This window comes from Panthera tigris, chromosome D4 (assembly GCF_018350195.1).
Source record: "Panthera tigris isolate Pti1 chromosome D4, P.tigris_Pti1_mat1.1, whole genome shotgun sequence".
NCBI lineage: Eukaryota > Metazoa > Chordata > Mammalia > Carnivora > Felidae > Panthera > Panthera tigris.
In genome coordinates, this window is record NC_056672.1 from 41,517,573 (window position 1) to 41,534,124 (window position 16,552).

The 16,552-nt window shown below is 40.7% G+C and overlaps 1 protein-coding gene and 1 long non-coding RNA gene across 14 annotated transcripts in view; one reads left to right on the forward strand and one right to left on the reverse strand.

The window, feature by feature from the left end:
* Window positions 1-10,031, reverse strand: part of BNC2 (basonuclin 2) — a 427,090-nt gene extending 417,059 nt beyond the window's left edge. For 12 of the 13 annotated variants that reach the window (XM_042964289.1, XM_042964286.1, XM_042964283.1 and 9 more), the window contains exon 1: window positions 9,920-10,031. In XM_042964289.1, the coding sequence (XP_042820223.1) occupies window positions 9,920-9,922 (3 nt within the window). In that variant the 5' untranslated portion in view covers window positions 9,923-10,031. Of the gene's footprint in view, window positions 1-9,605; window positions 9,635-9,919 lie in introns of those variants that run through there. The other variant, XM_042964284.1, reaches the window with a different exon arrangement.
* A 4,672-nt stretch (window positions 10,032-14,703) lies between these two features.
* Window positions 14,704-16,552, forward strand: part of LOC102959011 — a 28,726-nt gene continuing 26,877 nt past the window's right edge. The window contains exon 1 of the long non-coding RNA XR_006210586.1: window positions 14,704-14,781. This is a non-coding gene — a long non-coding RNA (uncharacterized LOC102959011). The remainder of the gene's footprint in view (window positions 14,782-16,552) is intronic.

Sequence of the window (16,552 nt, forward strand, 5' to 3'; positions counted from 1 at the left end):
CAAAAATAAACGTAAAAAAAAATTTTTAAGGCCCTTTTAAAAAAATAACAAGTGTTGGCAAAAATGTGGAAAAATTGGACCTTTTGTATACTGTTGGTGAGAAGATAAAATGGGGCAGAAGCTATGGGAAATAGTATGGAAGTTCTTCAAAAAATTAAAAGCAATTACTATATGATCCAGCAACTCCATTTCTAGATATATACCCAAAAGAAGTGAAAGCACATCCATGTTCACTGCACATTGCTCACATCAGCCAAGAGGTGGACTCAACCTAAATGTCCATCTACAGGTGAACAAGTAAAGAAAATGTGGTAAATAGACACGATGAAATACTATCAAATCTTAAAAAAGAAAATCCTGTCATGTGCTGTAACACTGGATGAACCTCGAGGACATTATGATAAATAAGACAGTTACAGAAAGACAAATACTCCATTATTCTACTTATATGAAGTATTTAAAGTAGCGAAACTCTTAGAGAATAAAATGGTGGTTGCCAGGGGTTGTGAAGAGGGGGGAAAAGGGAGTTGTTCTTCAATAGATATAGTTTCAGTTTCACAAGATGACCAAGTTCTAAAAATCTACTGAACAACAAGGTACAGTTAACAATACTGTCTGTACCATACACTTAACAATGTTTAAGTTGTTCAATTTTATATTGTGTGTTCACCACAATAGAAAAATTTAAATGAACTGCTAAAGACCTGAGAATAGTGAAACAATCTTGAAAAGGGACAAAATCGGAAGACACATTTCTCAGTGGCAAACTTAATGCAAAAGCTACAGTTAATTTTGACAGTGTGGTACTTGCAAAGATAGACCTACTAATCAATGGAGAGTCTAGACATAAACCCTTACATATATAGTCAAATAATTTTCCACAAATGCACCATGATAATTCAATGGGTTAAGAATTCTCTTTTCAACAAATGGTGCTGGGAACAACTGGCTATCCATATTCAACTGGATCTCTACTTCACATAATACACAAAAGTTAACTCAAATCAAAGACCTAAATGTAAGAGCTCAAACTAGAAGATTCTTAGAAGAAAACAGGGGTAAATCTTCATGAGCCTGGGTTAGACAGTGGTTCCTTAGCACATTAAAAACACAAATGACAAAATAAAAAATAAGTTGGACTTCATCAAAATTTAAAGTACTTTAAAGTACAGTGCTTTCTGGACTTCAGGTGCCTGGGTGGCCCAGATGGGTAGGCACCCGACTCTTGATCTTGGTTCAGGTCATGATCTTCCCCAGTTTGTGGGTTTGAGCCCCATGTCAAGCTGTGTGCTGATGGTGCCCAGCCCGCTTGGGATTCTGTCTCCCCTTCTCTCTGCCCTTCCTCTGCTTACGTGAGCACATTCTCTCCCTCTCTCTCTCTCTCTCTCTCTTTCTCTCTCTCAAAATAATAACTAAAAAAAAAATTTTTAAGCTTCTGTGCTTCAAAGGACACCCTCAAAAAAGTAAGAAAGACAACCCACAGAAAGGCAAAATACTTGCAAATACTACATCTCCTAAAGGACTTGTGTCCAGAATATAGTGTCCAGAATATATAAACAGCTCTTACAACTCAACAATGAAAAGACAACCTAAATGAAAAATAGGTAAAGGATATTACAGACATTTCTTGTTACACAGAACTCTACAAATGGCCAGTAAGCACATGAAAAGACACCCAACTTCATTAGCCATCAGGAAAATGCAAATCAAAACCATTTCACACCCACCAGGATGGTTAAAATTAAAAGACAATAGCAAGTTTGGAAAGATGTGAAGAGATTAAAAAACTCATACAGTGTTGGTAGAAATGTAGAAAGGTGCAGCTTCCTTGGAAACTTTGAGGAACTTTTGCAGTTCCTCAAAAGTTAAAGATAGAGAGAGTTGCCATATGACGTAGCAATTCCACTCCTAGGTACATATCCAACAGAAATGAAAACATTTGTACACAAATGTTTACAGCAGCAGTATTCATAATAACTAAAAGGTGCAAACAACCCGAATGTCCATCACTGGATGAATGGATAAATAAAAGATGCTATATCCATAAAATATTAATTGTACATTTTTAACAAGTAAATTTAGTATATTACATGCCAACAGAGCTATTAAAAACAGTATACTGCTATGATTATATAGTCCTATCACATAAAATATTAAATATTCCAATTAAAAAATAACTTAGAAATTATCAAACTCGCTTGTTGTACAAATGATGAAATAGAGGCTCTCAAACCTGGGTGGGAAAGAATGGGGCCTGTTCTCAGTCTGGAGTAGATAATGATGTGCTGCTTCTTGCACTAAGATACTGACTGGATGAATACTAGATGGAGGGTTCCTATAGATAGCAGCTACTGCCGTGTATTCTTTTTCCCTTTAATTATCATATAACTCTGGCCTACTTCTAGGGGTGTATTTTTGTTGTACCCTTACAAGTCCCTCTTTCCTCTTCTACTTCACCCAACACAAACTATAATAAATGGAAATAGGATAGTTAGAAGAGGAAAGTTAACATACCCTTGCCTTGTCTGTGGGAAGGCCACCAGTTCACCTCAGAGAATCAAGACAGATTCATCTCAGTATCATGTATACAGAATTTCCACCCAATGGCCAAGAGACTGGAACATGCCCTGGCTGGGCACACGGCTGTCAATTATTGAATATATTTTTTCCTGGAAGAAAGCATCTCATCTAAGGGAAGGACTGTGAAAAATGGCTCATCTCTCTTCCCTGAAACAAGGACAACTAAGCCAATTATACATTCACAAGACACCATGAAAAACTTACCAGAGAAAGCTTCAAATACAACTATTAAAAGGTTAACCTTGGCTAAAAAAGGTAGGGTGAAGTAAAAACTATAAATAACTTTACAGAGATTTGCTAATAAATTATTAATATATTTGCAAAGGTATTGGAGGGCCCCAAAGAGTTTGGTAAACTGACAAAAATCATTGAAATGAGGAAAAACAAAATTGTTTTATTCATCTCTGGTAACACAGGTTTTCCCTGTTCAAAAAAAATGAACTTTTAAAGAGAGATGAGGTATGACAATTATTTTCTATTTAAATGTTTTGAAAATTCTTAAAAATAATTCTATGAATCTTCTAAAATGTTAAAGTAGTATTTTCCCAATGCAAAATCTGCAAATATTTGTCTTATGACCTGAAAATGATCTGATACTCATCCTGGTTTTCCTTTACATTGAGGCAACAAAGTAAATACATTTTTTAAAAAATCAAGTGATAACACCAGGCTATGCCAGAGGGAAATCAAAGGGGGAAAATAGCAGCATAGGAAAATTAGTAGACTATATTACTTTTATACAGATTTTAAAACATATATATCCATTAATTATCAATTTTTTCTAGATACATAATAAGATAAATTGCTAATAGACCCATTCATATACACAATTCAGTCAGTATAAAAAACGTTTAATTACAATATACTAGTCACCAGAAATACCACTTTTATCCTCTGAAAGATTAAAAAATGAAAATAACACTTTTCATTGCTGTCAAACGTATTCAATTTTCCCCTCAAATGAAGTTTAGATGAAAACAATGTGAGTGACAAGCTCCAGCACAGGCAAATCTTGGCAGCCCTCAACTCTGTCTATCTCCTTGGCCTGTTAAGCAAAATTCCTTCACAAACTGTTGGTCTTTGCAATAACTCCTACAAAGCTCATTACTGCCAGCATCAGCCTATCCCCCATGTTGTGCATTTATCCCTGGGATGCATATCAACATGTGGCACATGTCCTTGACATGCACAGAAGAGCTGCACCCCAGGACAGCAGCACGCACGACAATAGTGTCGACTCTTACTTCTTTATGGTTGCTGGGATGTAACCGAGAAATCTAATAACTGTGACAGTGGGGCCTTTCGGTTTTTCCTTGCATTTCTAGACAGTGAAGCTGCACAGACACTAATGAAAGGTTAAATGAATAGGAATAGTTGACAAGAGGTACAATAAAGAAGGAGCTTGGTAATCCACAGACACTGAGCAGAGATCCTTGGTTCAAGCAGAGAAAGGACAGCACATCGTCGAGTCACAATATTTAAAACAGCTTGCTATACACAGAGGCTTTTGTGTCTGGGTACACGTCTGGCTTTGGACTAAAAAAAAAAAAAAAAGGGATACTGAAAAGGAATTTCAGCATGGGGCACTTTGGCAAATGTAAGGTCATAATAAGAGAAAAATGTTTTGTGTGGGTTGTTACATCTTTGTACTGAACACAAAAAAGCTGGGACTATGAACTCATGAACCACAAGTTCCAAGACAATACTGTACATTTTGACAACTATTAAATACTGTATCTAAAGGGCTGGTTTGATGTGATTCCCACTGGTAAGATATACATGCAATGACTCATATAGCTGTTCCACATTCGGCCTTCCTTGTGGAAGAATTCCTGATACTCATCTTAGAGTTTTGCAGTCAATTTCTAGTTTTCAGTGAACATGATTTGTTACAAATATCACTAGAACTCTCAAGCCATCTTCCACTCATTGCAAAACTTCCCAGCAGCCTACTGTAAGGAAACTGAATTTATCATGCTAGCAAAGTTGAAGTACAAGGCAAACTTTTTGTAATTTCAAGTGACTACAATAGTGAAATGCCCTCAACTAACATTCTTAATTATTAAATTTATTTATTTTAGTTTAGTGCTCTTCTCACTACACCTTAAGGGAAGGTTATATACCTTAGGGAACTGATTTTAAATTATAATAGCAAAACTATATCTAAATTACTAAGAAAAAAAATGTTCCAGAATGTCAAGGGAAACATACAGTAAAAAACAAAAAAATATTTTGACGTTGTTAGGTACTGATTTTTTTTCAAAGAAAAAACTTACGACTCTGCTATGGCATGAACCTTAAAAAATGATTATCTGTAAAATCATCCTATGCATATGCATGAGTTGAATATAGGTTCACAATAAATGGTAAAAGCGTACTGAGAACATGTTTTAAAACAAGGCAGCCTCTTTGAACAGCCAAATTAAATTACAGCTGAACTCTTGAGTGTACTGAGGGATCTAATAAGCAACAAATAAAGACTTTTATTGGCTAGCAACATAATGAGAGTTACTGTGTGAAAGATGAAAAAAAGACAAATCTGGGTAGTTTATCTCATTGGATTATACTATTTACTTAAATGGTAAATAAGTTTGTCCAAAGTAATGCTACTAAAAACTAGTATGTAAATATTAAAGAGCAATTATGATCAATGACTCTTTAATGTAAACATATTGCAAATTCCAGTGGAAAGACTGATAAACAAATGTGAAATTAAACAACAAATATTGAATTTAATACCACTTAAGTTCTATTTCTTTAAATTTAACTTACTTACTGATTCGTAATATATCAACGTTATAAATGGTTTACTATTTTATGCTTATAAACGAAGCATTTATTGTAAAGGAATTTTCTCTCTGGAGTACGGCAGTTGTATGTAGAACTCCTTCAAAACCATTATTTACAGAAAGGAGGTTGTCCTTAATGAACTGAAAGAAGGTATTCCCCTCCTCAGTGATTTGGTAGGAAGTTACTTTTAATAGAACTTTGAAGAGTGGCCTCCTTACAGAAGTCCCTCAGTTGGCGAAATAGACAGTATTTAGCAAACCAAATCCTATTTAAAGCGTATTTGGTCGCATTTTGCTTGATCTTCAAATCACTTCAAATCACATAAAAGGTAGAGAACCCTAGAATCCTTAGCTGACTACTTAACTATTCTTGTAGAAAGTTCTGGTGCTTCTGTCACAGCTTAAAAAAAAAAAAAAAAAAAAAAAAACCAATAGCACCTCCAAGCCTAAACATTAAGCCAGTATTTATTATCTACTCTTTTTCTACAACATTCTGACTGCCAGAGTGATTTCTGTTAACCTTAAGTATATCTAATAAAATCATAAGGCTCCCTCTAGCTCTTCAGAGAGGAGTTTACTAACCAATGATCCTATGTAATTCCCATCCAACGGAAAAGATTTTAGGAGGCTCCCTCCTCTTCCACAAGAAATGTTTTCAACTGTTTCTTGCAAGGGTGTAGATGGTATATGAGACCATCTGCAGGGGAATTCACAAAGCACTGCTCCTTATAGCCACATTAATTTCATCTATTAATTGCTTCCAACCTAAGCTTTGTATGGAAAATTCTAGAGTAAAACTTTAACCTGTTTAAACTACATATACATTCCCAACTTAGATTTACCAAGCTAGTTAAAATTAATTTTCATCTCAAAAAACAAATAACATATATGAATATCTACAGAAATCCAAACTTGTGATCTGGTCTCAGTTCTAAAAACCTACATTTAAATGCAGAATCTTGACTTTTAAAAAAAAAAATGTACTGACATCGTATCTCTGGAGTTTACGTAAAATAAAAGATGCTGATGGTAACTGCAGAAAACATTTCCACGTACCCAAGTATTTACACACAACACTGGTAATGACTTTCTTAATTGTTTAATCTTTTCTGCGTTTCAGTATTGGATATTTTAGGGTGGCAGTTATTTAGAAGACTATAAATAATACAGACGAAGTACACCATTGATATTTAGCCTATCTTACGATAGTCATAAAAGCCACAGTCAACAGGCAAATCATTTCAAACAAGTGAATATGAAAAGTGCTAAATTGAAAAAAAAAAAAAAACAACGCTAAAACGAACTCCACACACTCACAAAGGTCATCTTTCACATACTTCAGGAATATTTAAAATGGTGCTGAACCTTAACTATAAAATGAAAAATAAAGGGAACCACGAACTTCAAGTCATCACCTATTCTGGTCTCCCTTAATATAAGAAATATTCCCAGGAACAACAAAAAGAATAGCTCCTTCCACCCCCAACCCCCGCCCCTTTTTGAGCCAGTGTCCAATTTCTTCTTTTCTGAACAGCTGTATTATCCAACTTAAGTTGCTCTGCTAATTTCAGTCCCACAAGGACTAACTTGGAAGGCAAAAAAATACAAGAAAAGATCAATTTGCTGGGAAAGATCAAATGAGAAAACTGTGGGGACAGCACCAGGTCAGCGTGTGGAGAACTAAGCAGACCTGTTCTTCATTAACTGTGGCTCTCTGGGGATGTCACACACTACCTGTCCGTGGGCTTTATTGAACCGCCTAACCCGCCTCTCTGTTCCATTCTTCTGGGCCCAAGTGAATCATATCCTGCTGCTGACAAGTTAGCAGGGGACTGCGGCTGCAACATGAAAGTACTTTTCTTTCTTGTCTAAATCAGGCAGATTTTTGAAAAGACGACACAGCATTGACTCGTGACATGGCAAGATGAAACGAGAGGTCTGGGCCGGTCTTGGAGCTGTGCAGATAAAAGTAATCAAATGACACTCCTGGAATGCAAATTGGCATTCTTGACTGCAGCAATTGCACAACCATGAAACATCCCTGACAGCAAGCAAGATTAGGACAAAATGTTATGTAAAGCACTGAACTCAAAAACTCTCACTTGAAAATTCAAACTGTAACACTTACATTTTAATATAGCAATAGTCAGCTCTGCTTTTGTCTGCTGCTTTTTGTAATCACATATCCCTGCCTGACGGATCTCTCACATTTCAGGGAGAAGAAAAAAGAAAATAGGTATTGGGAATGTATAACTGCTATTAATGTTTCCTCTATATTTATTTTTAAAAAGCACAGGAGGGTGGTTGGTGCTTGTTCAAAGTTCTACATGCAAACAACACTGAACTTCATATTCTCCAGAGGGAAGGAGGGACAGTTTCAGACTTTTCTCACAAGATCCTCAAAGCGAGTTCACATTCAGGTTCAATATTATTTCCCTCAGGTGAAGATACTCTTGTACTTTGGTAGAGTGATTAGCAATCTGGATTTCAAATACTCTGCTCTCCGGGAACAGAAAAAGTAGCTGCAACTAAGAACTTCATTAAGGCTGAACACTTTAAATGAAACAGCTACAAATATAACATAAAACGCAGATACCCTAGAAAGGTTCGCAAGGGATTCTGCGTGTGTGCGTGTGCGTGTGTGTGTGAGTCCAAACGGTAAAAAAAGGAAGTTCTATTAACTTGTATAAGCTCTCACTATTCTGGAGTATGTCTTCAAATCAGACACACTAAATATTAGTGCCAGGAATAAACTCTTCCAGTTAAAACACGTATGTGTGCGCACAGTGAACATCTGAAAATGCAGGATAGGAAGCAGTGGATCACAAATGGGTGTAGGCACTTTCCAAAATGATTAGTATTTGGGACCAGGCGTGTAGACAAACAGCACACAGGCTGGGGTAAAGAAAAATAGGACCTACAACGGGCTTGCACAGTGTTCCCGCGTAAGATGCCACTGGAAGAAAAACTCAAGCACTGAACAGATAGATTTAATACTTTGTTTTGACGCCTCCGCCTAAAACACAGGTTCCGACCATTGCAAGGGTCCACGAAGTACATAAAAAATAATAACGCAGGCCACTTTCTGCCACTTTAATCCTGGGTACACAGGATTATTTTATGGTGTCTTTCGTACATCAGCTTCACAACAGCTTGACTCTAGGGTAAATGGGAACCACTATAAATCGCACGCTGCTTTCAAAACCACTTTAATTTCTGTCAGCGTTACTGTAACCACAGTCTTGGGCGCACGCTACTTTTGTGTGTGTGTGTGTGTGTGTGTGTGTGTGTGTGCGCGCGCCTGCATTTGACAGTCGCATCTCCTACACTCCAGTTGTGACTTTGATCACTGAAACAAGAGATGTCACATTAGGGGGAAGGGAAGAGAGAAAAAAAAAAAAAAAAACGCCAACCCGCTATCTCCCTTCTTTTCTACATATTCCATCTACACGCAGAACACAGTATATATCAGATCCCCCCGGGGGGGGGGGGCAACAATAGCAGCACTGGGTGGAAGCAAACTAAAGGGAAGGGAGTGGTCCAACCCCATTGCTAACAAATCACTTCCCCGAAAGCGGACAGAGCGCTCATCACCACGCGAACTCACTGCACGCTGCCTCGCTGCAGAGAAGCCGCTTCGAGGAGAGGAGCCGTGCTCGAATCTCGCCTTCCCACCTCGTCCACCACTTGCACTTGGAACTTTTCCTAGCCTCACTACACGGGGGATGTCCTCCAGTTTTATTTTCTCCTTTTTTTTTTTTTTTTCCTTAATTCTGCCCCCCCTCCCCGGGCCCCAAATGCTACCCTGCAGGCAACGTGTAAGTAAAACAATTGGGCGCCTTGAAAACTGCACCTCAAAAATCTGTCTCTTTCGGGTTTATTTTCCTGCCCCACGTTTCGCACATTCTTCAGAAAGTCTCCAGGAGCACCTTCCTACGTTTTCTTCATGTACAAAGGGAGGGTTCCCGAACGCGAGGGCGAGGGGAGAGGAAACGCCAAGGTGCCGGGACCCGGCGGCCGCGTCCTCGCGGCGCGGCGCACCAGCGCGCCCAGGCGCCCACGCCCAGCCGCCCGGCCCTCACTCGCGGGCAAGTTTTAAAAGTTACCGTTGTCCAAAACGCTTTCCTCTCCGCCCCGAACTCCCTCCAGCGCTCCATTCATCCCCCGCCTCCCTTCCACCCCGTCCGCCCCAGCCCGTCCCAACTCCCTGGAGCCTCTCGCTCGCCGGCCGCTCACCTTTCCTCGCCCGCCGCGAGAGGGGGCGAACTTCCGAGCCCCTCACTCTCTCCTCACACACATACAACCCCTCCCACCCCGGAGCTCTCCTCGCAAACTTGGGCCAAGTTGAGGGGAAATTTCGGGAGCACGGCGGGGGCCGGGTCGGGCTGGGGTTCTCCCCTCCAGCCCGCCCTCCTCAGCGCCCCCCTCCACCTCACGCCGCCGGACCTGAGGAAAACACGGCCCCCGGGCGGCCCCGGGAGCGCGCGGGCGCGGGGGTCGCGTCTGACGAAGTCTAGAATAAAAAGGAAAGGAGGGTGGAAACTTCTTACCATCTCGGCATGCTGGTTGTCAAGTGCAGCCCCCGCCTCTTGGTCTCCTCTTAGCGGCCGCGCCTGGACCAGCCCCTCGGCCGCCTCTCGCTGCTTCTGTCTCGGCCTTTCTTTCCCTCCCCCTCCCGATTTCCTCCGGGCCGCCGCTCTCGCCGCCTCCGCCTCTCCCCGCCCGCCCGCCCGCGCGCGCCCTCGCCGCGGCCCCTCTGCGCTCAGGTGACTGATTTACACACGCGCCCAGGGTCGCCCTCGCTCTCCAAGTCGGAGCCTGCAGAGTTCCCTGGCTCCACGGGACAAAAAAAAAAAAAAAAAAAAAAAAAAAAAGGAACGGACTGTCCCAGGAGGGGGCTGCTGTGGGGGGCGGGGGAGAGACCGGCGGGCGAGGTGACCTGGGGCGGATTTGCAAGCCCCACAAGTTTCTCCTCTCTGCAAAATTGTCGTGACTACAATGTTGCTTCCCTTTTGCAAAATAGAAGTGGGTTAGTTTTGTTGTTGTTTGTCCTCAGATTCTAGGGGTTTCGTGAGGGAGGATGTATATTTCGCCTCCCCACCCCCCCACCCCCGCCCTGTTACTGTTCGCGCGGCTCCTGGTGGGGATGGAAAAACAACTTTGGCGCCCCCCGGGGGGTGCGGGCGTGGAGGTGGAGGTGGCTGCCAGCGCCCAGCTGTCAAAGGCAGAAACCCCGAGGAAAGGGCGCGAACTTTATCCCGACTGCAGCAAACCGCGGCGTCGCTTTCCTTTTCGGGCGCTCGCCGGTCTGTGTCCCCTTTGACCAGTTCCTCCTCCCGCACCGCCGCCGCCGCCCCCTCCTCCTTTCCCCCTTCCCCTTTTTCTCTTCCGCCGCGGCGGCCCCGGCGCCCCCTCGCCCCCGCCAACCCAGGTCCTCCGCGCGCCGCCTGACAGAAGGTGAGGGAAGCGGAGGAAAACCCAGGGGACACAAACTCGGGACAGAACGTGCTGGGCGAACAGGCAAAAAAGTTGCGCGCAGCCACGGGGGGAAAGTTACTGGTGGCAGCGTGTTTTGTGCCGGCCCAGACGTCGGCTTGCGGCGAGGGCTTCCTTCCCCTTCCCCTGGTCTGGGCCGCGGGCCTCGGGCTGGAGACGGCCCGGGGAGAGGAAGGGGACCGCCGTCTCCGCGGGGCAAGACCGTTCACATCTGTGGGTGACACTCAGCCGGCCCGCGTCGTCCTGTCCCCGAGACGCAAAAACGCACACGCCTGCAGCTGAAGGACATTTCTTCAATGCAAGCAAAACACACTCCCCAGCCGGCCGCAAGAAGGGGGGGGTGGGGGGTGGGGGCGAGTTTAATCACCATCCGCTTTCTAGCGTACGCTTTATGCCAAAAAAACATCTCTGCGTTGTGCAGATTGATCATAGCTGGAGCAAACTTTCTGCTTATCTGACATGGAAAGAAGGCACAGGTTTCGGGCAGATTCTCTGAGCACTCACTAGAAATCGGAATCGTGGAGGACTTTTGGCAGAACAACAGGTTTGAATCATCCCTTCTTCCTTTCTGCCTTCCCCGAAGTAGAGGGGCAGAGAAACTGCTCCATTGCATCCAGAGGTCAGAATTAAATTCCTTTGAAAATATGTAGCCTTGGAAGTACATACTTCTAGGTTCTTTGATGCACAGTCTGGTCTTCAGTTTAATATAAATTTTCACAACAATTAAAAAGAATATTTGGGAGGCATGATGAGAGACTATGGCCCAAGTAGCCACAGCTGTTCTGAAAATGTGATTAGGCTTATTATTCACGTGGATCGCGCTTTTTAACAGTGGGGCCACCGCACCTGCAGTTCTGTGTATTGATTGGGTCCAAATTTCTGACCGTTTTTAGGCCCTTGGAAAGCAGATTTCAACTCATTTCTGTATTTGTGTAATTCTCTGCATCATCTTGTTGTGGAAAGGTCTGTCTGGTAAGGCTTCTACTATATTATTTATAGTAAATACCTTATAGAATTCTAGGCACATGGTTCATCTGGAGGTTTCTAGTGGGAGACAGATTACTTCTCTAGAGCATAAATCAAAGTAAAGACTATCTAATGACTACGCATATATATATATATATATATATATATATATATATATATATATATAAATGCATGTTCTCTAAGAAGGCTCATCTTTAAATGATTTGATTAAGGTGTGGAGCATGTTCCCTTATTCTGTAAACATCACTGTAACATCATCCTATAGTTTGTAGAAACTGATTACACAAGGGATAATGACGACCAAATGTGCATTCTGAGCAACTGAGGATCATCACAAGAATTCTCCAGAAATGAGCCAAGTTCCAATGTGTTTTCCTGTATCATGGAGAGACGAGAAAAGCTAGTTGCTAATTTCAGAGTCATTACCCATACAAATCCATTCACACACTTACCGCTTTGGACAACTGACAGACCAGCAATTGCCAAACAATTGTATTCACACTGCATTTTTGGCTGTGCACCTACACTGGCCAACAGCAGAAGTTATTCCACATCAAGTAACCTGTAATTTACATTCCCCTGATTGGTTCCAGATCTGTCTGTTTTTGATGTTAGCATACAAACAATTTATGTGAGGCAAGATGTGTCTATTTGGGATCCAGTGCCTTTCTAGAGAGTCCTCATTATAAAGATGTGTTGGGCCCAAAGAGCAGCCCTTGGAGAAGGTGGAAGAATTTACAGAAGCAAAGATACAGAGAACGCCACAGCATCTCCTTTCCTCCAGTGCGTTTGTATGGCAATTGGACTACAACCTAAACTCTTTTGTGACCTGCAAGACTTTAATGATCCATTCGTGCTGGGCTTTTCAACTGTTTTCTTCCGGTTTTTATTCCTCTTGTGACCACACTAAAGTCACACTGGCTTTCTTTCTGTCCACCTTGCCAAGCTCTTTCCTGCTCTTTGCCCTGCCATTCTCTCCACCTGGAATATTCTCCCCTGTTTTCCAATGGTTCCTTCTCATTCATCACATTTCAGCTCTAACTTCACTTCTTTAGATTCTAATTAAAGTAGCTCTTTACCCACTTCCTGAAATACCCCTCACACTTTCTCCCATTACTTATTTTCTTTATGTGCCTTAGAAGTATCTGAAATTGTCTTGTTTATGTGCTTGTTATTTTTATGCAGCTAAAACATGAGCTCTGTGAGTGCAAGAGCTGTATTGACCTTGTTCGCTTACATAGCATTGGTCCATATAACGGTGCCAAGCACAAAATAAGCTCTTAGAAATATTGGCAGAATTAAGAAAGAAATGTCAAAATCATTTCCCTATGTTGACGATGACCTTAGGGCCAGACAAGTTCGCTCTAGGAATATGAGGGGGAGAAAAGCGTGCCATATCTGTTCTTTTGGGGGTGGAGTAAAAACTGTTGACTTCCTGTACCAGGGGTCTTCAAAGTGTGGTCTGGGGCAACCCTGGGGTCTCCGAGACCCTTTCAGGAGGGCCATGGGGTCAAAACTATTTTTATTATATACTGAGCAATTATTTGCCTTTCTCATTCACATTGTCACAAATGTACAGCAGAATTTCCCAAAGGCAGCCTGATGTGTGATACTCAACAAATTGAATGCAGAAGCAGAAACAAAAAGTTACCTATCTGGTTATATCAGACATTAAAGAGATTTGCCAAAAAAAAAAAAAAAATGTAGATCAGTGCCACTTTTCTCTATTTTTTGTTCTGGAAAACATAGTTTTCATTTTAAAACATGGGTATGTATTCGCTTTCTAGTGCTGCTGTAACAAATTACCACAAATTTAGTGGCCTAAAACAACACAAATTTATAATTCTAGAGGTCAGAAGTCTGAAACGGGTTTCATCAAGCTACAATCAAGGTGTCTGCAGGCCTGTTTTCCTTTCTGGAGACCCAAGGGGAGAATCCTTTCCCTTACCTTGTCCAGCTTCTAGAGGCCACCCATATTCCTTGGTTCTTGATAGCCTTACATCTCTAAAGCCTATGATAGCTAGACATGCCTCCTTCTTTCACTTATACCTAGCCTTGTGATTATATTGGGCCCATTTAGATAATCCAGCATAGCCTGCCCATCTCAAGATCCATCTCAACATCACCTTAGTCATACCTGAACATATTCATAGGTACCTGGGATTAGGATGTGAACCATTATTAGGAACCTTCATTCCACCTACCACAGTATAGTAATAAATGACTGCCCTATTATTATTATTTTCATTAAATACATTAATAACCATTTAAAATTTTTCAGAGTTTAAATTTGTGATGCAAGAAATACTAATACCTACTGCATAAACCAAAGCTCTTTGCAGTCCTCAATAATTTTTAAGAGGTCATGAAACCAGGGGCACCTGGCTGATTCCATCGGTTAAGCGATTGACTCGATTTCTGCTCAAGTCATGATCTCACGGTTCCTCAGTTCAGACCCTGCATCAGGCACTGCGCTGAGAGCACCGGAGCCTGCTTGGGATTCTTTCTCTCCCTCTCTCCCTGCCCATCCCCACTCTCTCTGTCTCCTCATAAATGAAAAACTTTAAAAAAAAAAAAAAAAAGGTCATGAGACCAAACAGTTGGAGAATCACTGGCCTGCACAATAGCTATTTTCCCTTTTTTCCATGTCTCAAGTTAAACTAGATAGTACTAAACTGATTATGCTTCCCCTGTTTTTTCTGTTGTGATGGCTTTAAGGATGGGCATGTTACTTAGTTCTGGCTAATGAAGGATGAGGGGAAGTCTTTGAGGGCTTGGAGATAAGATGTTTTATTCACTAAAACAAAAAGACTGAAAGAAATAAATTGTCCCCATTCTGCTTTGAATGTTAGGATGTGAGACCTTGGCACCTGAAACAGCTGCATCTGTCTTGTGACCAGGAGGGAGTGCACACACCAGGGATGACAAGGTAGGAAGGTGGAAAGCACGTGAGCTCTTGATGTTGTTTTTGATTTGTTAAATTAACCAACGCCAGGTAGTTTAGGACATCTTGATACATGTTATAATGAATCCCTTCATCATTTAGGCCACTTTAACATTGCTTTTCCTATTACTTTCAGCTTAAAGCTTCCGAAATAAAAATACATGTCTGAGTCATATTTTCATGCAGGAATTCCTTGCTGTCATTTTCTATCAAATTTATATATTTTTTTCCAAATTCTGAAAAAAATATGTCAAGAAATCAGTAAAATGGGGAAAGTATTATAATTTTCCTGTAAGAATTAAAACCCAACCATCATTACAGAGACATAACTAGTTCAAATGAATGCAAAAGCAGGAAATGCTAACATACAAGTTGAAAGTTACTGGTGACCCTTCAAGAAATGGTTACTGTCTAATCAGTAAATTTGTAGTTGTGGCTACGTTAAAAGTACGTGTTCATGGCCCTATCTGCTGCTAATGACTCATCATTCTTACAAATTAAGTAAATGTAAGTTTATTTGTATAGTATATTCTATACAGATCGTATGAATTTTGTTCCAAGAAATAATCATGTTTTAGAAACCAAATAAGTCCTTAAATTTAAATTTTTCAACATGTGATTTTGTGCAGTGCTGTTAATCTTGATAGGAGATTTGGAATGTTACGTTTTTCAAATACTGCCCAATATATTCACAGTGGACTGCAGCTCTTTGTAAATTTATTAACCCCTAAGAAATGCAAAGAGAAGGAAATACAAATATTATTGGAGGTGGGGGATCTGAACTTAAAAAAGAGCAACCCAGTTTCAATGTCAAAACCAAAATTAGGGGACGCCTGGGTGGCTCAGTCAGTTAAGCGGCTGACTTCGGCTCAGGTCATGATCTCGTGGTCCATGAGTTCGAGCCCCGTGTCGGGCTCTGTGCTGACAGCTCAGAGCCTGGAGCCTGTTTCAGATTCTGTATCTCCCTCTCTCTGACCCTCCCCTGTTCATGCTCTGTCTCTCCCTGTCTCAAAAATAAATAAAACGTTAACAAATTTAAAAAAAAACAAAATTAGGGGAGACAAAATATTTTCACCCTTAAAAAATGAGTTTATGTGGAACTACATATGCTAATGTTCAACTTGAAGATGCTTTCAGACTCACGATTAACAATTTGACCAATGTGAGCACAAAATGAAAGAAATTTTTCTATGAGTATAAGCTTAATCGTGAAACACAGGTAAAGACTATCAGGTAAGGCAATTAATATATTCTAAGTTTTAAAATTTCATTTTATCAATGGTAATTGTTGTTCTTGCAATTTTTAATGTCTTTTGCTTGGGATTTATGTTGGTGTGTTTGTTTTTTGATTTTTTTTAGTGTTTTCCATTATTAAATGTCCTTATCAGGTAGAACTAATTTTACATGTTATTTAAATAGATAACCTTCTTAGAAATATATTCATAATACTAATAAGCCATACATTTATTATTATTTTTTACAGAAAAATTATAACCATATAACAGAAAAAGGATTCACTATTTATGATTATGGTCACTATTATTATTTAATAATATATATAAGTGAAGTGTTACATAAATGCTGAATAACTTATGATTTGGGGAAATCTCAGGGACTTCAGTTCTTATTCCTGAATCCAAAGATTAGTGTCTGTCAGGACTTTAAAAACACAAGATCTATATTTGTCATATATTTTAAAATTGTTCTACCTTAGAATACCTCTTAAATTTTGCATTATTTTGGGGTACCTGGCTGG